This window comes from Neolamprologus multifasciatus, chromosome 22 (genome assembly GCF_963576455.1).
Source record: "Neolamprologus multifasciatus chromosome 22, fNeoMul1.2, whole genome shotgun sequence".
In the NCBI taxonomy this organism is placed as follows: Eukaryota; Metazoa; Chordata; class Actinopteri; order Cichliformes; family Cichlidae; genus Neolamprologus; species Neolamprologus multifasciatus.
This window is the reverse complement of record NC_140459.1, coordinates 20,200,636-20,224,723: the sequence shown is the minus strand read 5'-3', so window position 1 is coordinate 20,224,723 and position 24,088 is coordinate 20,200,636. Positions and strand designations below refer to the sequence as shown.

The 24,088-nt window shown below is 41.7% G+C and overlaps 2 protein-coding genes across 3 annotated transcripts; one reads left to right on the top strand and one right to left on the bottom strand.

The window, feature by feature from the left end:
• Positions 1–877: 877 nt before the first annotated feature.
• ankrd28a (ankyrin repeat domain 28a) lies at positions 878–23,921 on the top strand. Of its 2 annotated transcripts, none has more exons than XM_085148658.1 (29): positions 878–1,033; positions 8,705–8,788; positions 9,490–9,568; positions 10,982–11,052; positions 11,547–11,747; positions 11,830–11,917; positions 12,026–12,168; positions 12,277–12,384; positions 12,466–12,570; positions 13,065–13,143; positions 13,313–13,427; positions 13,612–13,694; positions 13,776–13,839; positions 14,038–14,106; positions 14,263–14,403; positions 14,522–14,633; positions 14,733–14,759; positions 15,174–15,248; positions 15,537–15,738; positions 15,823–15,910; positions 16,042–16,159; positions 16,272–16,491; positions 16,602–16,689; positions 16,777–16,860; positions 16,976–17,124; positions 17,227–17,309; positions 17,769–17,851; positions 17,944–18,035; positions 18,124–23,921. In XM_085148658.1, the coding sequence occupies exons 1-29, from the start codon at positions 1,007–1,009 to the stop codon at positions 18,420–18,422; spliced, it is 3,177 nt and encodes a 1,058-aa protein (XP_085004784.1). In that variant the 5' UTR covers positions 878–1,006; the 3' UTR covers positions 18,423–23,921. The 2 variants fall into 2 exon arrangements, with proteins under 2 accessions (XP_085004784.1, XP_085004783.1); XM_085148657.1 differs by lacking the exon at positions 878–1,033 and adding an exon at positions 1,068–6,993.
• LOC146493424 (biotinidase-like) lies at positions 19,384–23,363 on the bottom strand. Its single transcript, XM_085148660.1, has 6 exons — positions 23,127–23,363; positions 22,567–22,716; positions 20,968–21,119; positions 20,506–20,683; positions 19,860–20,414; positions 19,384–19,772 (listed from the first exon to the last, which is right to left on the bottom strand). Exons 1-6 carry the CDS (start codon positions 23,361–23,363, stop codon positions 19,500–19,502), a joined length of 1,545 nt encoding a protein of 514 aa, XP_085004786.1. The 3' UTR covers positions 19,384–19,499.
• Positions 23,922–24,088: the final 167 nt, after the last annotated feature.

Below are 24,088 nucleotides of genomic sequence, written 5' to 3'. Positions count from 1 at the left end.
TTTATGGACTATGCTTGAATTTCGGGTCTGTGCAAGGAAAGAAACCAATCTTAATGAATTCTACTAAATTTGCAAATAAGAGTGGTCCAAACAGAATTATGCCGAGAGGTTTTTTGATGACTACTAAAAGCAATGTCCCCTAGAGAGTTTAACCAAATATTTGTGGGGGTGTATGTACATATTTGAGCCTCTGTGACAAAATCCAAAACTAAATTCAAACTTGTGCACTCAATTCGTATTTCTGAAAGTAATTAAAAATGATTTTAAGACTTTAAAATTTTGAAATAAAGCAGTTAGGCCAGAAATTCACTGGCACTATCTAATTTTTTGGTTAAAGGTTTGCTGACTGAGTTGAGAACGAGTCCTTCCAAAATATTCCACTTCCTCACCTTCAAGAAAACAAATGCAACACATACAATGATTTGACTACCCTTGAACTAAAGCCGGTGTTCCGTTCTCAAATTCATTTTATAATAATAATAATAAGCTTCTGTTACCAATTAAATTTAAAAATGGTGTTGTGTTTCTGTCCAATTATATATTGACCTAACTATATGTTTTTATAATATTGAACGCTGAAAATTAAATAAAATTTTTTTTACTTCATATGTTTGTCTATAGTTGCTTCATGCCTTCACTCTATGTGGCACAATGATTGTTTTTACACTGTACAAACAGGAAAAAATGTGATTTTGAATTTATCTCAGCGTAGTTAATACAAAACTACTTTATTTTCAATCAGTATACAATTCATATTGACATATGGCGAGGGCGCTGGAGTCTGCGTTTTGTGTTTATGGGAAACAAGATTATGATTTCCCTGATAAGTGGGATACATAACAGTGAAAATATGGGGAAGTTGATGCTGTGTATTCCCAGTGAGTGCGTCCGTGACAGGAAGAGGGAGAAGCCGCCGCGGAGCGTCTTTTCCCTTTCAGTCTACCCCGGGTAATTTACAGTAACTCCCGTGCGAGTTGCTGCCTCCTTTGGTCTTAACTCAAGGAATATGGCTGTGTTGAAGATACAAGACCAGGTAATGCTCACCTATGAATTCAGTTAGTTGGGGTGTAGTCAACTCCACACTTTTGAGGAAAACTGATTAACGCCAGTTTGCTCGAGTTTTTACAGTATGGAGATAAGGAGCGGCGTGTCACGTCGACTGCTCATTTTTCCTTTAAGTTGTGTAACATAAAACTATTAGGTTTGTCGATAGTGACTTAAGCCTGCCGTGAAAATGTTATTTTTGAAATAAAAGTCTAAATGCTAGGCTAATGTTGCATCATTCTTATCATTAAGTCAACTAACATGTTAGCTAACTAGCTATAGCCGTAAACAGAAAAAAAAGAAAAAAACAGCAAGAAGTATGCTAACGTGTTAGCACCTGTTGCCTTACATTAACTTTGTTCAGTTAAAGTAGTTTCATGCCAAAGGCTGGGTGCTTTTGACTGTTTGTGTGTGTGTTGCTGGTGCTGGTGGTGATGGACCGATGAACACAGCTGGATAGCTACGAGGTTATCTGGGTGGCTAGCTAACTCCTGCGCCCTGTTAAATGCGAATAAGCAACCGCAATCCTTAACGCGTGGTACACCTTGCCAGGTTAATAACGTAAAAGGTAGCCGATATCGTGGATTGGATTGCACCTTCCAAATTAAAAGACTGCAGATCGAATTTGTTGCCCAGTAGGTTTGTCAGCTGTCCGTCTCAGCCCCCGAGGGCAGCTTCGGGCAGTCACCTGTTGCTGGAGATAAGAAAGGCTGTCACAGGAAGTAGCAGCTGGTGCTGGCCCTCAAGTCTGCTCAGCTGTGTTCACCGGTCAGACATTATCCTCAGGCTCAGATCAGCTGCTGGAAACGCTCCTGTCTTCAGGGTAGTGATAGCAAGTGGGCAGGTTCATCATTAGCCAAAGGTCGGATTAATGTTTTGACACATACTATTTATTTATTTATATTCCACGTTTGGCCCACTGAGAAGCCAGCCACATTGACAGCAGTTTGTATGTTATATAACATTTGAAAGGAAAATTGGTTGGTTGATTGGTTGATAGATAGATGTAATAAATTAGGAAATCAAGTGTGTAAGCTTAACAGAAATAAAAATGGAATTATATATATGTATATTTAAAAATGAAATTGTATTGTGGAGCAATCTATTTAAAAGACAGAATATTTTTTGGCATGGAATTTGTTGATTTGTCAACATACATGAAGAACAGGTTAACTGAGACTCAGACTTTTACACCGTGAGTCAAAGTACTGTGTTTCTGTTGTAGTGCTGGTGCTAAACTTCTTTAATAATACATTTTATAATAAAGATGAAACTCTGCATTAGGCTAAAATTATCGATTTAAAGCTTTCATTTTTTTAAATTTATGTTTTATACTCTTAATGACTTATCAAGGAGTCAGTATAGTGACACTGACTGCTTAGAAATTCAGTTATATGTTGAGTCACAATTGGCTTTGATTGAAGCTCTGATGAGTTTGGTCAAGAAAAAGTGGGTCAGGTATTGTGGGGCTCAGTGGCCTGTCCTGGCCTGAACAGTCTTCCAGTCTTACATCAAGCACGCAATGAGCGGAAGAGTGTGTGTGGTCAGATCTCTCTCTCTATTCTCTATTGTTCTCTGTGCTGTTTGCTGACAAGTTGACAAAGGGACAAAAATAGTCACACTTAGAGTGCTCAGAGGGCCAAAGTGGAGACGAGAATGTCATTTTTCTTGGCAACGGCGTATGTTTGTCCTGCAGAGGGCGTCCTGTTGCTTAGAAACCAGGCTGTTTGACCCAGCTAAGAAGTGATTGAATCATTTCTTCTTCTCCTTCTCCCTTTTTAAAAAAAAAAAAAAATATATATATATACTATCATTAGCATTTCAAATGTTTCTCCTTCTATGTGTTTACTGGCCTGCGACTTCTCAAAAGAACTGTCTCTATTCAGCAGAATCATGGGATGCAATAGCCGGTCACCAGAGGGCTTCTGACCATCATGCACCAAGTTGTTTGGACAAGTGCAGTGTGTACAGAACTTATACAGCTTAATTGCTTTATTGCTTTAGTTTTCAGTTTTATAGTCCTGGAGAGTATGTAGTCTATTCTAGGTTAATCTGGCTAAAAGTAGTGACTTATACAAGAAAAACCATTAGGAGTCACAGTTTGTTTTAGTTTATTTAGTCATAGTTAGTGTAAGTTTGATCAGAATTTTCAGATCTGCGAGTCAGCTGGGGTCCGCTTGAGGCCGCTTGTGTCTGAGTGACATCAACTACACGTGCGCCCAAGGAAGTGGAATTTAGGCATAGTTCATAGAATTATAACGGGAATAACTCCTTGTCTGTTGGGTCTCCAGCTGTCCGTGTCTGTGTCTGAGTATAATCAAAGCAAAAGCTGACCCAGTGGTTAAAACTGACCGTTCTGTGTGGAATTTGCTTGTTCTTGTTCTTTATCGGCGTTCCTGTTTCTCCCGCATTAACAATACATTAAAGATGATCTTGGCTCAAGGTTAGATGGTGTTAAAATAAATCTGCAGAGTTCTTCTTACAGTTCAAATGAAGGATTTTAAAAGAAAAAGGTAGAACTTCACATCACATCAGATTTTCACTAAACAATTATCCATTTAAAACTAAATTAATCAAAATAATATAATTGCCAGTGCTATAGAAAATCTGCCAAAAATATTTTAAAAAGCAATAACTAAATCAGTCAAATTCTTTAACTCTGTTTATTTTTGTTTAGTATTTTTTGGAAAATAAATTAAAGTCAAAGAGATGGCGAGAATCTGTGACCTTACATGTAAAAAAGCCCAAAGCCAAATCAGAGTTATTTAGATTCATATGAATGTCACTGATACAATATTGATATTTCATTTTTAAATATCACAGTTATTGTCAGCGCAGTCATTGTGACATACCTAGTACACATCATACCAGTTGTGTCGTATTACCAGAAAGTTAGTAATCGTTATCAATATCTTGAGGCCAGTTCAATATCACAGTAATAATAATAATTTAAAAAGTCTATCCCGCGTACTAGTTCAAAGGTTGTATTAAAACACTGACGTGATGGTAGCAGACCATTTATTTAAAATGTTTAAATAATTTGTTGATGGGACACCAATTAATGATGATTAAAGTGTTGAATGGATGCAGAGTAGGTGGTTAACGATACCACGAGGTATAAAGTTAGTTAGATTATCTTAGCTTAAGCAATTTACAACATTAGCCATTACAAACATTTCAGCCTATCATACAGATGATTTCATAAAGGTAATATCAGCTTTCTTGAGCAAAATGGTAACCTGTATTTTAGGATAGCAACGCACAGTACTTTCATACATAATGAGTCAAGGGAGAGCTATCGCAGCAGCTGCACTAATCGCCATCTTCCACTTGTAGTTTTTGCTGCTCTGTTTGTAGTTTTTCTAGAGGTATAATAGCTCTAGATGGCTCTGGCGACACATCAAAACAGCAAAGTTATACTACAGATAATCTCATGATGATCTTTGAAACCTTTTAATATATCTCACAGTATCAGCTGATATCAGCAGGTTTATTACTGCTGTCTGTGCCAGCACAGACTCTCACGCACTGCCCTTTGTGTTTCTGGGATTATGTTACACACCGTGCATCCTATTGCTGGGTCAGAGCAGAGGTCAGTGCAGGCCTGCATACTTTCTCTTACACATGCACACTGTCACGCCAGGTCTCTCGTGAAGTAGCTGCAGTCACACTGGACTTTTCACACCACACAAGACCAACCTAACAAAATGTTTATTTATTTGTTAGATTGTTTTTTCACATGATGTTGATCATTCATTTTACTGTATCTGGAGTTTTCCAGCCTGTTCCACATCCACTGCTTTGGCTTTGCTTTTGAGTTTGGATGGATACAGACAGAAATACTCACTTCTGTTTAGCGGATTACAACAAATTTGCTTTGTAAATATCTTCGGGCTGCTCTGCTTAGAGTTTCCCCAGTGCTAGCAAGTGGGATAGACAAAACGCTGGTTGTTTACATGCTTTGCTTCTTGAAAATCATTCTTTGTTTGTGCTTTTGATGCAAATCTGTAATGGCAGAGTGATTACTGTAGGAAAAGGGAAATTGTATGTTGTGTTTCATATTACGTTTCTAAATGCTAAAACCATTAGACTTAAAATTTAGGCCTGCACAAAGGCTCTTTCTAAATGAATCGCTCTCTCTCATTTGCCTTGTGCCATCCCTCCCACTGAGTTAATAGGGATGTGTGGCTTGGCAAGATTGCTCTTTTTAGGATCTGCGTTGAATATGAAGGAGACACACACACACACACACAGTATTGCACGCACAGACTGGTCTTGTTAGCTACCCTCACATTCTCTGGCAAAGCCATTTGGTTCCAGTTTTATAATGAGGAGATGGGAACTTCTAAAGCTATGCCACCAGTACACCAAAGAGGACAGGGGCACACACAAACTAAAACAACAACAATGTGGTATTCATTTTCTTTGATTCTTCAGCATACAAAATGAAAGGGGACTTCTATTGTAGCACCAGCTTTATAAAATGCAGATAATTTACACCCCATTTAGCTAAAAACAGCACTACATTTAAGTGTGTATGTGGGTTTTTTTTGTTGTTGTTGTTGCTTTTAACAATCTATGTTGATTATAGCTTTTAAGATGCCTGAAGCATGGCCAGTTAACAAAATATGAGCAGTCTTTGACATTATTACTTTAATGGGCAATAACAGACACAGGAGTTTTATTACATCGGTACTTAATGATAAGACAAAGGGTAGATTGAGTTAGGTAGAGTTGTAAACAAGCAAGGATCTGGACCGAGCTCAAACGTCCAACAAACAGCATGGTTTCTGTTCCTTGAGAGGGAAGCTTTTACTCGAAAAGCATTATTAGACTTTCGCTTTTGTTCTTACAGTTAAAACAGTGGAAGTACTGTCATGCTCGTTAGCTGGACAGTCAGGATAAGCCCTGACCAGGAAGTGACCTGGTTACAGTGACGCATCAAATAGCTGTCCTTTGTCCCAGTAAATCTTACTTCTCTCGTCACTCTTTTTTTACCTTGATTCTCTTTTATCTGCTCTTCTTTTTTTCCACTGTTAACTTACACAGCTGTTCTGTAGTGCTCCAGGTACCTGCCTACAATCATCCCCTCCCATTCCCACTCCTTTTCTTTTTATTTCTCTCTGTCTCTCACCCCTTTTATCTCTACTCCCCTTTCCCTCCCTTCTCTTTCTCTTCCCTGGCTCTCTTTTTCTCTCTCCTCTCCCCTCCCCCTCCTTTCCCTCTCCTATCCCTCTCTTCTTTTGAAAGAGCTGGCTTCAGCAGTCTGCCTGAAATGAGCGATGCATACCCACACATACATTAGGTGCTGCTGCCCCCTCCCACGTTTATGCTAATCTGTGTGTGTGCGCTCACGCGTGTGTGTTTGCATCAGTTGCGTATGTGCTCCTGGCTGCAGCACAGCAGCGAGGATATGTAGCTTCCTGTGCGCAGCTCATTCTGCCGCATGCCTCTTACTGCCACCATTACGCAAAGGAATTCCCTGCCGTCTCCGCTACTGCTGCTCACAGAGTGTGAGTGTGGAGACGAGAGAGGAGGAGGATAAAGAGACATGCCGCAAAGCAACACTGACAGATAGAGGACAGAGCCGGATTTCAGAGTGGGTTTTTTTTCTGCGAAGATGTGCAGCGCTTGTTTACGAGGAAAACACTATGTGTGCGGGATTTACTGCTGACCTTTGTGCCGCTGAATTGTGCACATATGTGAGAAGGAACACTCTGTATTCATGTGCGTGAGTGACAGAGCGTGTGTGTGTGAGTGAGTGATTGTGTGGCGTGTGAATGTTTGTTCCCGATGCGGTCTGAGCGGGCTAGCCGTGTGTGTATTGTGGTGCTGGAGGAGGTAGAGGAGGATGAGTCCTGCTCTTCATCCCCACCTCCACGGCCCAAATCATCCCCAGACCGCAGATCCCATCATGCCTCTCGAAAGGTAGCCACTGAGGATGACAAGGTGAGATGGGACTGTTTGCTGAATCTCTAAATTGCTGGTTTTAACGAGGGTACCATCTACAGTTTTGTGTGTAAATGACAGCATTAACTGGGATTTAAGGTAGACCACTGCACTTTTTAGTTCTGGTCTGATGTTTATACCTGTACTGTTTCATGTACAATTCTAAAAAAATACAGTGCACTTTCGGCACATGGTTTGTGCCACTAAATATAGCACTAGTGTTGTCCTGCCACATGAGAACTGCTCTGGTTTGTATAGATTAAAAGCAAGCCCTGGTCTTTGTAGTCTCCGCTGTTGGATGTATAAAGGGCAAGCTTTCTGCTGGAACATGCTAATAAGTCGTTTCATCTTATGATAACTGCTCTTTGAAGCATGCACTGAAGAGGGGGAAGCCAAAGAAGATGTGCCAGCTGTGATGACAGGGTTTATGCATGGGGACCTCCTTCAATCACTTACATTAGCTTAGTGGTCATCATTGTAATAGGCAAGAGATGGATGCCGGCATGCTAGACAGCCCTACTTATTTTTAGTTTGGAGGTAATGAGAGTAGGTTGGGGAAAACAGAAGAAGGCTGAAAATAAGGTGAAGTGTTTGTTGTAGTGCTTATTAACACTAGATAGTACTAAGTATAGACTGAACAGCAGTGTTTGACCATGGCGAACCACTCTAGCAAAAAAGGTTTGTCAGTAAGAGACATGGAGCCTCAGCAACATACTTGATAGGTTGCAAAAGAGCGAACGGCAGCATTTGAAGATTAGAGCCTCGCCAAAATCAGCACCATCATATTAGCGTTAGGCACTTTCACTACTGTTGCAGCAAATGAAAAACACTTTTTTTATTTATAGGTGTTGAAAGAAGGAAGCTGCAATTAGAGAACAGTAGCATTCATTTAAAATTTCTACATTGCTCAAATCTTGGTAACAAAGATGAGGCTCACTAGGGCAGTCTTTAAGGCGATTTATTATAATACCAAATGTCTGCTGTGCTGCATGAGTTTTGTTATTTTTCTCTATCAAAGACACAAACGGTTAAATCTCAGAGATGACAAATTACCCTTTATTATGAATTCATCACTTCTGAAAGCTGAAAGCAGTTTTAAAATAAAGGCTGATGCAAGGAAAAGGAGGATGCTGTTTTTTCTTAATCTTACTTTTATCATGACTGCAGGGCATCGCTGGCTACAAATCCCGCTCAGTATGCTGTCAACCTCATGGCAGCTGTTTACATTTATGACCGTGAGCATAGATTAAACAGAGGCTAAAGATAAACCATGTGCCTGTCATTCATTCACAGTTTCTTTCTTGAGGAGGACCTTGTATAACTTGTTTAAATTTAGCAAATGTACTCAAAATTCTTCTTTATTCATAAACGTATTTTATTCATTTTTATTTTATTCTATTTTTACATTTTATTTACTTTCTGTTGCAGCACAACGTGGCAAGAATGCTCAGGATTAACCCCTCCCTTACAGATTTGAACAGTTATGTGCCAAAACTGCTACTCATAAACAAATAGGTGATATACAGCCATATGTGACCTATGGCTCTGTCCCAGCCTGGGATTATACTCTGTGTGTGTGCAAGACTCTTCCGTCTGAAACACTCATAACTCTCTCTGATAACACACTTGTCAGCATAGAAAATTACTGCCTTTCCAATAGTGCTATACGCTGGCATTTTCTCATCATTCTTTCTTTTTTTAATCTCTATAGCCATCTCTGTTGAGAGCCATCTTCAATGTGGACCCAGATGAAGTTCGCGCCCTCATATTCAAGAAAGAGGATGTCAACATTCAGGTAAATCACACACTTTTGTTGCTTCAGGTCGTTTAGTTTTAGAATAATTTACACAAACACATTAGCATTGCCTTTCACTGCCACAGGGCACATAAACAACAGCGAGGGGAGCAGCAGGCAGCCGGCAGCCCACAGCTGATCTGGGTTTATCGATTGGCTGGCGGAGTGCTTTTTTGGCAGCTTTCTGTATTCTGCATCCTATGTAGCTGCCAGCCAGACAGGGCATATGAACTGTTTGTAACACTCTAACCTTTCAGAGGAGAAAGGACACGAGCTTCACTGGCTCTCTCCTTTTTCCCCAATTTCATTCAGTCTGTGTCCCAGTCTTCCTGTGTGTTTTCCCAGTATGATTTCTGTGGGTCTATAATGGTGGGGTCATAACACCAGCTCTCCCTGGAGTCAGCTACAGTAGCCCAGGCCTATTCCAGTCACATGAGATTTGTTTATAGCCCCACCTCACTGATTGGTCTCAATTGTACTGAAAGGGTGAGATGTGTGTTGAAGTGAAGAATAAAAGGGACCCGATGATGGATATTTTTACTGAATGGCACTTCCTGTGGTCTGCAACACTGTAAGGTCTATTGATTCTGTTCTGGCATGCCGCACATGATGTCACAGCTCAGGATGTGTGTCTGTGTGACCTGAACGAGAAGTGAAACCTATTCTTTACTGATTGTTTTTGTTTCATAACGTCCTCCCAGGACAACGAGAAGCGGACCCCGCTGCATGCTGCAGCTTACCTGGGAGATGCTGAGATCATTGAACTTCTCATCCTCTCAGGTAAACATTACATCTCAGCTCACCTGTTAAGCTAATCATCCATCCATTCGCTTATCCTTTTCAGGGTCGCGGGGGGCACTGGAGCCTATCCTAGCTGTCATAGGGCGAGAGGCGGGGTACACCCTAGACAGGTCGCCAGTCTGTCACAGGGCGAACACACAGGGACAGACAACCATTCACACTCACATTCACTCTCACATTCACACCAATTAACCTATCCCCACAAGCTGCATGTCTTTGGACGGTGAGAGGAAGCTGGAGTACCCGGAGGGAACCCACGCAAACACAGGGAGAACATGCAAACTCCACACAGAAAGACCCCGGCCTGATGGTGGAATTGAACTCAGGACCTTCTTGCTGTGCGGCAACAGTGCTAACCACCGTGCCACCGTGCTGCCTGTTAAGGCCATCATTTGATTTAATTTCTACCTAATTATGGACCTCTAGTTATAATGCCTGGGTGGATGGACAAATACAGTTATGTCTGTATCCTCATTACCCCTTCTGTATGTTTATATCCCTTCACTCAAATTGTAGTATTTTTTAGGCACGAGTCTTAAAAGCATTATTTACATCATGCTGATTGATCAGTAAGATACTCAAAGCAATACTGAATAATTAGCTGTTCTCTCCTTATTAAAATATGCAATTTGTGAGAGCCTCGTGGGAGTGTCCTCCCAAGAGGAACGCTTTTCTTTCCAAGCTTCTTAGACTATGATGACCTGGATGACTGAGAATCTTCACAGACAACTTTTTTTTTTTGTATTTTATTAATGCTATGTTACCCTTTTCCCCCTGTAGTTCCCTACTTCCATACAGCTCAGTGCATTTTAAACCGGGATAAAAGCCTGACTGTTTGTCATCTCTTTTATCATAACACGCAGTTTCTCAGTAATTTCCATGCTGTGCTCACTGCTCAGTTACAGTCTCATGGTGACTAGTGACCGCTCTTGTGATCTGTCAACAATCTGATACGAGTGTTTTTTTGGCTTCATTTTCTGTGAAGCAAGCTGAGCACATCAGTGGGAGGAGCTTACACTTAAACGCCTGAGTGTAAGCATACGTGTAACACGAGAGAGTAGGGTGCTGTAGTGCGCGTATAAATGTGAGACTGTGTGCGCATTCAGTGTTTCTCAATGAAGTGCAAGTAACAGGTGCAGCTGCAGGGCTATTTTAACACACGGGTCGTGCCAAAAGGGGATCATGGGCATTTTATATCTTCCAGCCACTGTTGGCTCATCCTCCTTCCCATAAAAGCCTTTTTTATTTCTTTTTTTACAAGATAGTTTGCCTTTAAGATATTTAGCTCTTCCCCTCCTTTTTGCACATTCTGCGATTCTGCGTATGCCACTATGTGACTGCTCTGACATCTCCTTTTTCTTACCCTGTCTCACTCTCTTCTTCTCACTCAAGGAGCCCGAGTTAATGCCAAAGATAACAAGTGGTTAACTCCTCTTCACCGAGCTGTGGCTTCTTGTAGTGAGGTAACACATTACACAAACACACATGCAAATGTGACCTCTAGGGAATCCGCTACAACTTTGACCCTGTCACAAGTAATGGTAAACAAATCCTTTTTTAAGGGAGATTTCGCAAACCCTTTCTGCTTAGAATATGTTTTAGCTGCTTTACTAACATGGTTTAGAGAAAGGTCTGTTGTGATAAAGTTAAGGGAATCTTTCCCTGAATCTGGCCTTAAAGGGGCAAATGGAAATAACCCCTGTGCTATGGCTTTGTGTTTGATAAACGTCAAAATGTCTGCCTATTCTTCTTAGTCCTGGGCGACATGCCCAAACTAACATAGTCCCTTGTGTAGTTTCTACTTTCCAGCATTTTGATTTCAGGATGAAAGCCCTCTATGAATAGAATATGAACTTTCTAAACACCCACACAGCCACCTGCAAACCATGGTGCTTACATTCTTAGAGCACTGAGACTGTTTTCCAGTAGACCTTATGATTGCTCACTCTTTATTCAGGATGCTGTGGCAGTGTTACTAAAGCACAGTGCGGATGTGAATGCTCGCGACAAGAACTGGCAGACGCCGCTCCATGTAGCAGCTAGCAATAAGGCGGTACACTGTGCTGAGGCTTTGGTCCCGTTGCTAAGCAATGTCAACGTATCTGATCGGGCGGGACGCACTGCCCTGCACCACGCTGCCTTCAGTGGACATGTAGAGGTCAGTCTTTCTTCACTCCCACACACACAGATACAGAGGCGACTACACATCAGCTCCTTGTCAATCTGATTCTGTGTGTCAGATGGTGAAGTTGCTGCTGTCAAGAGGAGCCAACATTAATGCGTTTGATAAGAAGGACAGGAGAGCCATCCACTGGGCAGCCTACATGGGTGAGAGTGTTCATAGTGGTCATAGTGTTGATGTGAATGGTAGATGCTGGCATGTAGTTCTTGACAGAAGTGAATTTGACTCATCTCCTTCTCATCTCTCTGTATCAGGTCACCTGGAGGTAGTGAAGTTATTGGTTGCCAGTGGAGCTGAGGTCGACTGTAAGGACAAGAAGGCTTATACCCCACTGCATGCAGCTGCCTCCAGTGGCATGAGCAGCACAGTGCACTACCTGCTGAGCCTCGGGGTTAATGTCAGTACAGACATACGGACAGTGTCCTTAAAATGCCGTCTGTGTCACCAAAATTTCTTACTGTAGTTAGTAATGGTTAAATTGAAAATGTTGTTCCTCTGTGCATAGGTAAATGAGGCTAATGCCTATGGCAACACACCACTCCATTTGGCTTGTTACAATGGACAGGATGTGGTTGTCGGTGAGCTGATCAAGGCAGGAGCCAGTGTTAACCAGGTGTGTGCGCATCACTCTCTGCCACGTTGCATGTGCATAGTAATTGTGTGTTTATCCTGTTACTTGGTCCCTTGGGTTCAGGTGAACGAGAGGGGCTTCTCTGCCCTCCACTTTGCTTCCTCCTCACGCCAGGGGGCGCTGTGCCAGGAGCTGCTATTGGCCCATGGGGCTCAAATCAACTTGCAGGTAATGTTAACATGCAGTTAAAAAAGCTGAAACTAGAAATTCATCCAAGGGAGAGTATTTGCTTTCCAAAGAAGGAAGTATGTGCATAATGCTCCTTTGTCTATGTATTAAAAAAGGATAAATTTTATCTTGTATGTCCTCAGTGTTTACTAGTATGCATCCTGCTCCGAATTGAGTTGAAAGCTAGAGGGACTGTCTTTTTAGCACTTTGGTAGCAGTGATGGAAACTGATATTGGGTCCCTACAGCAACAAGGTGCAAGGCCATATGGATGATGGAGGGGGAGGGAGACTCCCTAAGGCAGCAAGCTGCTCAAGCATTTTGTGTGTGTGGGTGGTCCACAGTGGCGTCTGTGATAGCTTCTGTTCATTTTATCTTTCTAACACTTCTGAGTTAGACTCATAGTTGAATAGCTGATGTTTTAATGATTTCATATTTGTAATATGTACATTTTGCAATAATAAATGTCTCTTTCTCTGCCTTCTCTCTCTTCAGAGTAAAGATGGGAAGACTCCCCTGCACATGGCAGCTACACATGGAAGGTTCTCCTGCTCTCAGGCTCTCATTCAAAATGGTGAGAGCCCTCGCCGAGTGCTGTCTGTCTCATGCATGGATTCAAATTAGTTTGGATCTCAGAGTGTGCTGTATGCCCCATATGTTGCACAATATGCTCTTTTTTTTCTTGATATTGCTCCGGCTTTTTTAATGGAAAATATAATTCTATCTGATTTATGTGGGTGTAGGAGCTGAAATTGATTGTGAGGACAAGAGCAGAAACACTGCCCTTCACATTGCTGCCCGCTATGGCCACGAGCTAATCATTACAGCGCTCATCAAACACGGAGCCAACACAGCCAAGTTAGTAACAACTGACATTCACCATCTGTCTCTCTTCTTGCTTCATTTTATCTGTGCAGTAGTGTTAAAGGATCAAATGCAAGTGAGCAGCTCTAAGCCTGGAAATGGTTAAGTCAGGATAAATAAAATCTCTTTCTTTTTTTCTGTCATAAAAATGCTTGCATGCAATGGCTTGTCTTTTAAGGAGAGGCATTCATGGGATGTTCCCCCTACACCTGGCAGCTCTCAGCGGCTTCTCAGATTGCTGCAGGAAGCTGCTGTCCTCAGGTACATTAATGCTGACACTATTCAGGCCTGTGGTATTACCCAGTTGACATCCAAATTAATGCAGCTTGCATATTTGTGCAGGGTTTGTCATAGACACTCCCGACGACTTGGGAAGGACCTGTCTACATGCTGCTGCAGCTGGAGGGTGATTGTTTTTCTTTACTGCTTCAGTATTATTAGTTTACTTATTCTGCTGTCATTGTACTCTTCCTTTCTCTTTTCAACAATCTGACACATGTTTTGGTTGAACTGAAAGCTTGTGTATGTACTTTGTAAATGTCATGCGGTTAACTGTTGTACCAGTGAGTGGTACATTAACACAGCTGTCCCCCTCTCCACACAGGAACCTGGAGTGTCTGAACCTGCTGTTAAACATCGGAGCAGACTTTAACAGGAATGACAACTTCGGCAGGTAAGATAAAATGTGAAAATTGGATTAAGAGTACAGTGCTGGTGTCACAAAGGTGGATGCTAGAAATGGAGTAAAATAAGAGATGGAGACAATGGTAAAGTTTTGACCACATTAAATCTGCGAATAGTGGCTAACTTAATTTATTGATCCTCACAGAGCTCCACTACACTATGCATCAGCCAACTGTAACTACCAGTGTGTGTTTGCCTTGGTGGGCTCCGGGGCAAGCATCAATGAGCTGGACAAGAGAGGCTGTAGCCCCTTGCACTACGCTGCTGCTGCTGACACTGATGGGAAGTAAGTTCTGCTCTGTGTTCAATGTGTAAATATTATGTTTCAGAGAATCCCTAATGCCAAGTTTAAAGTGTTTCTTTAAAAGAGATAAAAGAAATACCCTGTCTATTGTCTTTCCCAGATGTGTGGAATACCTTCTGAGGAATGACGCAGATCCAGGTGTGAGAGACAAACAGGGTTATAGTGCAGTGCACTATGCCTCGGCCTACGGACGCACACTCTGCCTGGAGCTGGTGTGTACAGCTGCTGCACTGAATGGGGAAAAATTGGCCATAAAGGCTGATAAATCTGTTTTCTGACCCTATATCAAAAAGTCTCTTTGTTTCTTTTAGATGGCAACTGAGACGCCCCTTGATGTGGTAAGAGGAATTTCAGTCTCTCACTGTAGCACCATTGAGCTTTGCGAGGAGCTCCCTCTGTTGTAGTGTAGTGGCTACGACAACTGCTGCACAGATAAAGCTGTGAACCCTCCTCTGGCTTATTATGGCATCAAATTAAAAAGGCTGTTTTTATCTGTATTTTGTACAAAACTAAAATCTGTTTATATATAGATTGATGTACTTTTTGAAATCATGACACATTTCTATGTAAATAAAGCCCTTTTTTCTCATGTTACGTTGTTTTACCTGTTACCTTACCTAATCTTATGCCCTCCTACCTTTTATAGTCTTTCAGTTTTCAACCAATTTTCATCCATCAGTATATGTAGAGCACATACAGCAGCTGGCATTTGTGCAAACCTGGATCTGAAATGAGTAATATTGCTGTTTCAGCTAATGGAGACATCAGGAACAGACATGCTGAGTGATTCAGAGAGCCACGCTCCCATTAGTCCTCTCCATCTGGCAGTGAGTTTTAAGATTTTTTCTTTAAAGCATGTTTTCTTTTCTATGTATCTTTGACTCTGCATTCATTAAAGAAGGATTATTACTATTTAGGGCTTTTCTATTCTATCTGAACACTCACCCACTCATATAAGCACTTTCTCCTATGCTCAAGCAATTTTAATGTTACACACTCATCCTTTTGACAGTTATATAGAGGAGCTGGGTATTGAACCACCAACCTTCAGATTAGTAAGCCACAGCCATCCCATTTAACATAATGTGTGTGTGTGCTTTTTTCACTTTGTCCAGGCTTATCATGGACACTGTGGAGCCTTAGAGGTGCTCTTGTCATCCCTGCTTGATGTGGATGTTCGGAGCCCAGAGGGATGCACCCCCCTCATTCTGGCCTGCTCAAGAGGTCATCAGGAGTGTGTGTCTCTGCTGCTGCACCACGGCGCCTCACCCATGACTCGGGATTACATTCACAAACAGACAGCCATACATACCGCAGGTATATAAGCAGGCAGTTGCCTTCCCATTGTGTGAAAAGGGTGAATTTTCTGGCTTTTAAAGTTAAAATTTCATTTTGCTGTAGCTATGAATGGCCACCCAGAGTGCCTGCGCCTGCTGTTGAACAACAATAACCAACACATTGATGTGGATGCACAAGACAGCAACGGACAGTGAGTGTGTGCATGTGTGTTTAAATAAATAAATAAATAAAAATATAAATCGTAGGCTACTGTTTTGTGCGATTCAACTAATCACTTAAATATTCTTACTGAGTTGTGCCTGATCTCCACACTGTGTTCAGGACTCCTCTGATGTTGGCAGTGTTGAGCGGACATACAGACTGTGTGTACTCTCTGCTCAGTCAAGGAGCCAGTGTGGAGAATCAGGACCGCTGGGGCAGGACAGCACTACACCGAGGGGTGAGATAGGCACACGTGTCTACTGAAATCGCATATTAAATTTTAATATATGCTTTTTAAAAATTTATTTTGGTATTTATACTCTCTAGTGTTTTCTGTATGTTTCACATAGGCTGTGACAGGCCAGGAGGAATGTGTAGAGGCCCTTCTCCAGCGGGGAGCCAGCGTGAGTGTAAAGGACATCCGGGGCCGCTCCCCCCTGCACCTGGCATCTGCTTCTGGCCGTGTGGGTGCCCTGGGTGCCCTGCTGCAGGCCACCAACACTTCACACAGTCACACACACCTCACTGACAGCATGGGCTACACACCACTGCACTGGGCCTGCTATAACGGTATTGGGACACAACATGAAATGATTGAGAACCATGTCAACCTGGGTTTTTTTAAAGACACAGCACTGTACTTTCTTCAGTTTTTACATCTGTCTTTCTCTGTTTTCCAGGGTATGACGCATGTGTGGAGGTGTTGTTAGATCAGGAGGTGTTCAGGAAGATTACAGGGAACTCATTCAGCCCACTGCACTGTGCTGTGTAAGGCTCTGTCTGTTTATATCCACGAATGTTTATGTGGATCGATTTGCTCTGAGGGTGTGTGACAGGCTGCGTTGTGTGTTTTAGGATAAATGATAATGAGGGAGTGGCAGAGATGTTAATTGACTCCCTGGGTGCAAATATTGTGAATGCAACGGACTCCAAGGGCAGGTGAGAGATGCAGACTTAAAATCATGCGTGGAGGGATTTTTTTGTTGTTGTTTTTTTGTATTTGTTCTTAGTGAGCAGGAATGTATTTACAATAACTGTATTGATGTTGATGCAGGACTCCTCTTCATGCTGCAGCTTTTTCTGACCATGTGGAGTGCGTTTCCCTTCTTCTGAGCCATGGAGCTCAGGCAAATGTTGTTGACACCCACATGCACAGAACACCACTGATGATGGCAGCTCTAAATGGACAGACCAATGCTGTGGGTCAGTACACTAACTGTTACAGGGATAAACTTGTGGAAATAATGGTCCTTGATTTCTTAACCTTTCACTTGTATTAATCTCCACTGTTGTGTTGTGTTACAGAGGTGATGGCGAGCGTTGCTAAGGCAGACCTGGCACTGCAAGATGCAGACAGGAACACAGCATTGCATTTGGCCTGCAGCAAGGTAAAGGCATTTCAGAGACAGGAAATGTTATTTAGTCATTCAGTATTAAAAATGTTGCGATTTTCTTGTGGTCTCAGATTTTAAGTTGAAAGTAGTTACCATTCAGATTTTATATTTTTGCAATGTGTGGGACGTGTATGTTTTGGCCCTGACCCTTGGAACATTTATATATCACTTTGGACACATCTGGCAGACACATTTAACCACATCATCACATGTTTCACTTGCATCACTAAAATGCACAATTTGGAGAATGTCATATTATTGTGAACAATAATTTTTGCCACACACACAAGCACTGGTCCGTAACTGTCACACAAAGAGCTTTTTAAAGTTTTGCGTGATTAACATTTATGTGAAGCTCAGAACGTCATCTCTTTAACATATTGACAAAGGCAGGATTGTTGCACATCTCACATGGTCACTGCAGATGACTTTGGTACTCTCTGCTCTTCTCAGGCTCACGAGACAAGTGCCTTGTTGATTCTGGAGAAAATCAGCGACAGAAATCTCATTAACTGCACCAACGCTGCTCTGCAGACGTATGTAGAACCTGAAGGTTGCACCTACTGTAAACAGCAGGATAACCTCCAAAACCCAGTGTGAACTTACTGTAACACTCTTCTACCTGCAGGCCCTTGCATGTAGCAGCCAGGAAGGGATTGACAGTGGTGGTCCAGGAGCTGCTGGTGAAAGGAGCCAGTGTGTTAGCTGTGGATGAGAATGGTCAGCTTTCATCTCACTGTACTCACACGTACTCTTCAGGTGTAATTCTAATGTGTACTATGAACCCCTTTTCTCCTTTTATTCCCAGGTTACACTCCAGCTTTGGCTTGTGCTCCCAATCGGGATGTAGCTGACTGCTTGGCCCTCATCCTTAACTCAATGATGCCCACCTCGCCCATGGTCACCATAGCAGCTTTGCCCACTCTCTCGCTTACTCAAACAGTCATCAACCACCACCCTATTTCAAACCACATTTCCAAAGGTGTGGCCTTTGATACTCCAGCCCCACTGAGGCCTGACCACGCCTCCTACTGCAGGCCAGAACGTCCGCTGTCCTCTGTCTCTGGAGATGATGAAATGAACGACTCAGATTCAGAAACGTACTGAGGACTAGTGGAACCTCAATATTGGCAGGTTAGCCAGCCACTCAGGAGCCTTAATAGATTACTGACAAAAGCTTGACAGGGCAGTAAATACAAGCAGAGTATTCTTAGGTAAGTCTCTTCAAATCTAAAAATAATCCTCTTCTGAACCACATGCTTGCTTCCTTCAGGTGCATACACAGTGGAAAAGATGCACTAATGTAATAATTTGGTAAAATAAAGAATAATTTGCCACTTTTTTTTTCCCCACGGCATCACTGTACGACCAGTAACATGCCCAGCGTCCTTTTCAATTTAAAGCAGCGTTTTTATTTTTATGTTGAACTCTTTCTGTTTGAGGATACTTTCTGGAGTGGTTTTAAATCTTTTCAAAGATTTTTCATTTACATTTACTAATGGAGCATCTGGTGAAGAAAAGCTCAGAGGACTGCTTTTTTTTTTTCTTTGTTAAGACACAGAAACTGAGGGACAATCTTATGGGACCAGCTGAAGAAGTGTTTTCCCTACTGTACTTGAGATTTTATTCAGAGTTCTTTGAGCTTTCACAGCAGCCACTGACTGTCACTCTGGGACACTTATAATGCTGCATTCATGATTAGGATCGACTTCTTGATTCCTAGGAGAGGAAGTCAATATTGAAACCTACGTATTTATTCCAGGTGGCGATTGAATCGTTGAGAGCGGATTGTGACAGCAGGTGGATGTAAGACCAATGTACTGTACAACTGATGAACTGAATGAGCAGCCCAAGGAATGGATAACTTGCAGTGCTGTACTTTCTTAATGTTTGTGTTGTGTACAAGAGACAAGAGAAGGTGGCTGTCACTGTGTGGATTTGTTTGTGTGCGAGTGTGTGTGTGAGAGAAACTATTAAATATTGCCTTTTGAGGAATATGCAACATTCAAAGAGAGGATGAATGCTACTTGGTGCAATGTTTGTACTGTAAAGATTAAGTAACAGATGATTAAAGACATTTGTTTTGGTTTATTTTATAAGACATAAAACAAATGTGTAACAGCTGAAGGTTGGAGCAGTTCTTAACCATAACACTGAACTTTATTTTCCTGATCCCTCCACATTTCATTCATTGTCCAGGTGGTACGTTCGTCCATACAGGCAGGTGGTGAGCAGGCCACCCTTTGTGTTTGAATGTTTCATGGTCACTCTCCCGTCGGCAGCTTTCTCCAGACTCTCGGGCTGCTCCAGGACCATTCGGCTTGTCAGAATAGATGGGTACACGTATTTGGTGTCAAAGTTCCCCTCCAACAGGAAGTCCATTTTAGACTCTGCTTCTTCCACTTCCTGTCCACAAGAGCTCTGATCCAACCCTCCACAACGGACTACTGCACAAACCTGTAGATATTTAACATGTGGCAAATAAAGGTAGTGAGTTGTCAGTTTTAACCTTTTTAGAAATATTAAAATTCATGTGATTCTTGCCTGCAGTGCGTAACGTCCGTTGACTGTGTGTATTCCTGCAAATGCGCCAAGAGCATAGAGCTCTTTATGGTCATGCAGTAACCACCTGTACTGCAGGCGGCAGCAGAAAGTGCTGTTGCACACTTTAACGTCACCTTGTGTCTCGTTTAAGAGGACAAATGTAAATGTGTCATACATCATAGAGGAGATGAAAGTGGGGTAGGAGGGAGGAGGAGGGTCATCACAGTTGTCTTGGTAGCAGTATCCAGAGTCTGTAGCCACTGATATTGTTGACTCACCACCACCAGCCTCCACCTCAAACTCAGGTGGGTCCAAAACTGGCACTCTGGCCACCAGCAGCCTGCCCTCCTCTGGGTCTCCTTTCCTGGCGTGGTGGTAGGTGGCAGAAAAAGGGGTGTAGATGCCACTTCCTGTCATGATGAGCCTGTCATTACGAATGTTGACAGCTAGTAGGGTGACGTTGGCACCCAGGCTGAATGCCTGCTGAAACTGGATTGAATCCAGCAGGGGGAGCTGGTTCATCCAGGCTGTTGGAAAGATCAACTGACGCACACCCTAAAAAAGGCATAAACAAGAAATGTTGAATTTCAGAGATTTTAAAATGTTACATATATACTCTGAGTGCATATGTGGTTATATTTTATACCCTCTGCACTAGCAGCACTGCAGGATCATGAAAGAGGATGTCGAAACAGATGAAGAGGCCAAACTTCCCAGCAAAAGGAGTGTCAAATGTTATGATTTCAGGTTCTGGAGGTGTGTCACAGGAGGCCTCAAAGTATAGGTTGTGTTTGTGGTAGCGTGCCACCAGAAGGCCATCTGACCTGTATGAAAGAAGACATATTTGATTCAGAGTTGTAATAATTACTATACATGGTAGTTCTTGTAGTAGTTTCTGTTATAGCTATTGAAACAAGAAGTGTCAACTTTGACTCCAGGAAATGTTTGGTGTTTTTGGCACTAGGGTCAATCATTTTTTTGGGAATTGTGGAGAACTGGTCTTTATTTAGGCACAAACACATGCACTCCATCTGTGGAGAGGAGGCCATAGAAAAGAACTGTTTATTTGTCCGCTCCCTTTATTTTCATTTTAAGAGTTAACATGTACCTGAAAGCCACATTTGTGTTGAACTGCCAGCGCCCATCAGGAGGACAGGTGGAGGAGGGGCTGGTCTTCAGGGGACAGGGTTGCAGGTCGGGCATGTTGGCCACCAAGTAGAGGTTGTTACGACGAGCCATACAGCTCAATCTCTGGAGAACCTTTGAGTAACAAACATAATCAAATATGATGAGATTTAGACACAGTGGCATGTTACATCCAACAGAGTAGATGGGTCAGCTCCCCTGGGGCCCTGAAGATAAGAGTGCCCAGTCAAAGACTATCAAAAGTGCTCTTCCTATACTTTAGACTGGATTCTCATATTCAGAGTATTACAGTAAAGTGGACAAATTATTAGTTCCACTATATGTTTAAGTCAGCACTCTATCTTGTGAACGTACGTTTAACTTTATTTATCCTGTATACGTTTTCTTTAGGGCAGCACGGTGGCATGGTGGTTAGCACTGTTGCCTCAAAAAAAAAAAAATCCTGAGTTCCACCATCAGGCCGGGGTCTTTCTGTGTAGAGTTTGCATGTTCTCCCCGTGTTTGCGTGGGTTTTCTCTGGGTACGCCGGTTTCCTCGCACAGTCCAACGACATGCAGTTAGTGGGGTTGGGTTAATTGGAAACCCAAAATTGCCTATAGGTGTGAGTGCGAATGGTTGTCTGTGTCTATGTGTTAGCCCTGTGACAGACTGGCGACCTGTGCCTGCCTCTCACCCTAAGACAGCTGGGATAGGCTCCAGCCTCCCTGTGACCCTGAAAAGGATAAGTGGAAAAGAATGGATCGATGGATGTTTTCCTTAGCTTTTACCACTACAAACATTGGCTCAGTAGTCCATGGTGCTGATCAAGAAAAAAAAACATCACAGCATTAGGGCTGCTCGATTATTTTCACTGAAATTGAGATCTCGATTATTTGACGATATTTATTTAACCCTTTAAGACCTACCATAGAACCAAGTCCGCCAGAGCTTATATTATTTTTTTTACATGTTGTAGTGCCATTTTTGGGAGCATTTCAAGTTGCTATACATCAATACAACTGTTATAGCCCATATTTTAATAATATGTATGCATTAAGTCCATAGTAACTACATTAATTGCAAAAAAGTGCAATAAACTACAAAAAAATTGAAAATCGTTTTTGTTTTTTTTTACATATATTTCTACTTGGAGAAATTTAAGAGGTTTATCCCTCAAAACTTTAAATACCAAAAAATTGCAAAAAATAGTTTACAACAACAGGAAATTTATTTTGAGTGTGTTCATAGTTTTATTTTGGAGATACAGCAATTTTTATATACTGCAGGAAAAACGAAAAACAATCCTGTGATGCAAATTTGCAAAGAAAACAGCATGTGCATCAAAATAAACTATTTCCAGCAGTGCAATTCGAGTTCTAAGCATCCCAGAAACTATTCAGAAAAGTATAGAGTCAAACATGACTTATAAAAACACCAGTATAGGCTTTTAAGGCTTACAAGTAAAAACTAAATTTTCCAGATTGTAATCGTGATTAAAATTCGATTAATTGAGCAGCCCTACACAGCAGTGTTAAGCCTGTGGTGCTTGCCATCACCAAGATCGAAATATATGACTGTGAACCTCAGTGTTGTTGTGTCTTTCTGGCTCCATGCATGGATTCCAGCTCTCCTCCTGAGGGTCAGGAATGGTTTCCAGGTAGCTAGTGATGGATAATCGAGTGAAGTTAAATCCATGAATACCATCTTCTGGAAACACCAGGATCTGGGCCCCCTGAGAGAGACGACAGTGAGAGAGAAGAAGATTCAGTAATCTGTTGCAGTGAAAGTAAACACCTTTATACAGGGGAAGAATTAGTGGTTGTTTATTTAGAAACATAATGCTGATACAATATAAAGAATTTCTTGTTTTAAGTAGTACTAAAGGGTGGACAGCTTTTTCTGAAGCAGCAATGACTGCTTCAGTAAAAAGTCTGTTAAAAATTGACTATGACAGATCACAGTTTGACAGTTTTCATAAAAAACAGAAAATGTGACAAGGTTAAAAGAGGTCGGCACTGTAAGGCTTCTGAATACTGTTCGTCTTCACTGTCGACTTAATTTAATTCATTCGTTAATTTGAAGGACATGCCAACAGAATTATGTAAAGGTCAATGAGTAATACTGTTTTAAATATGTGCATACCTGCTGGGCTGCCCGGGCTGCCTGCGCCTCGTAGATATCCAGGTTTTTCTGCATGTGCTGCAGGGCATCGTGGCGGGACACGGTTACGCGCGGATCTGGGTTCAGGATTACTTTGTGCTCGTACACAGCGGCAACATACCACGAGTCTGGAGTGGAGTCAGTTACACCGACAACAGACGCTAAATAAACACTGACAACAGCTATAACGAACAACATCGTTCCTCCACCGTCAGGCATGACACCTATGTGCTAACACAGACCATAAATAAGCGGTCAAAAGTCTTCCACGAGGCATGATGACTCAGACGATAATTTTCTAGTTAAAAAGTGATAAGAAGCTCCTCGTGCCAAACAGTGTTATAGCCCCTGTTATGCTGCGGTTTATCTCGTGACCTCTTCCCCCCATTTTTTCCCCCAAATAACTTTATTGGCATGTAACCGGACAGAAAAACGTTAAAGGAATATTAAACATTTATGTAACATGTAACTTTAAGACTAAATTACAGTTAAAATCTCAATATAATAAATAACAAATATTTTAGTACCGAAAAAGAAAAGTTCATCTATGAAATATATAACTATAGCGGTTTAAATAACCAAGTAACCATCCAATAATACTAAATATCACATATATTTATCGTTTACTTTTAGAATATAGAAATGTTTGAAATGTATGCTTAGATCGGTTTGTTTATGTGTAAAAATTGTAACTTTCTTTTTCTTTTGCGGGGATGGGGTTCCTTTTATAAATTTAAAGTGTGGCTAAAATAATAATAATAAACATTTACATTTGAACTGAATTCGTTAGGGCTGTTTTTTTTTGTGTTTTTTTTACTGAAACATGACTTCAGTGGAAAAAATACATAAACACCCAGCTTTTATTTTGAAAATATCACATCGGAAACGTCTGCACATAACCGATAAATTCAGCCAGTGAAAGGAGCAGTTATGTTAAAGTTTAG

Coding starts and splice junctions, on each gene's coding strand:
- ankrd28a (XM_085148657.1), top strand. CDS start 6,838: ATGCGGTCTGAGCGGGCTAGCCGTGTGTGTATTGTGGTGCTGGAGGAG. Junction 15,739..15,822: donor GACAGCCATACATACCGCAG/GTATATAAGCAG, acceptor ATTTTGCTGTAG/CTATGAATGGCCACCCAGAG. Junction 16,861..16,975: donor GCAACGGACTCCAAGGGCAG/GTGAGAGATGCA, acceptor ATGTTGATGCAG/GACTCCTCTTCATGCTGCAG.
- LOC146493424 (XM_085148660.1), bottom strand. CDS start 23,363: ATGCCTGACGGTGGAGGAACGATGTTGTTCGTTATAGCTGTTGTCAGT. Junction 20,415..20,505: donor CAGTGCTGCTAGTGCAGAGG/GTATAAAATATA, acceptor TGCCTTTTTTAG/GGTGTGCGTCAGTTGATCTT. Junction 19,773..19,859: donor ACGGACGTTACGCACTGCAG/GCAAGAATCACA, acceptor AAATATCTACAG/GTTTGTGCAGTAGTCCGTTG.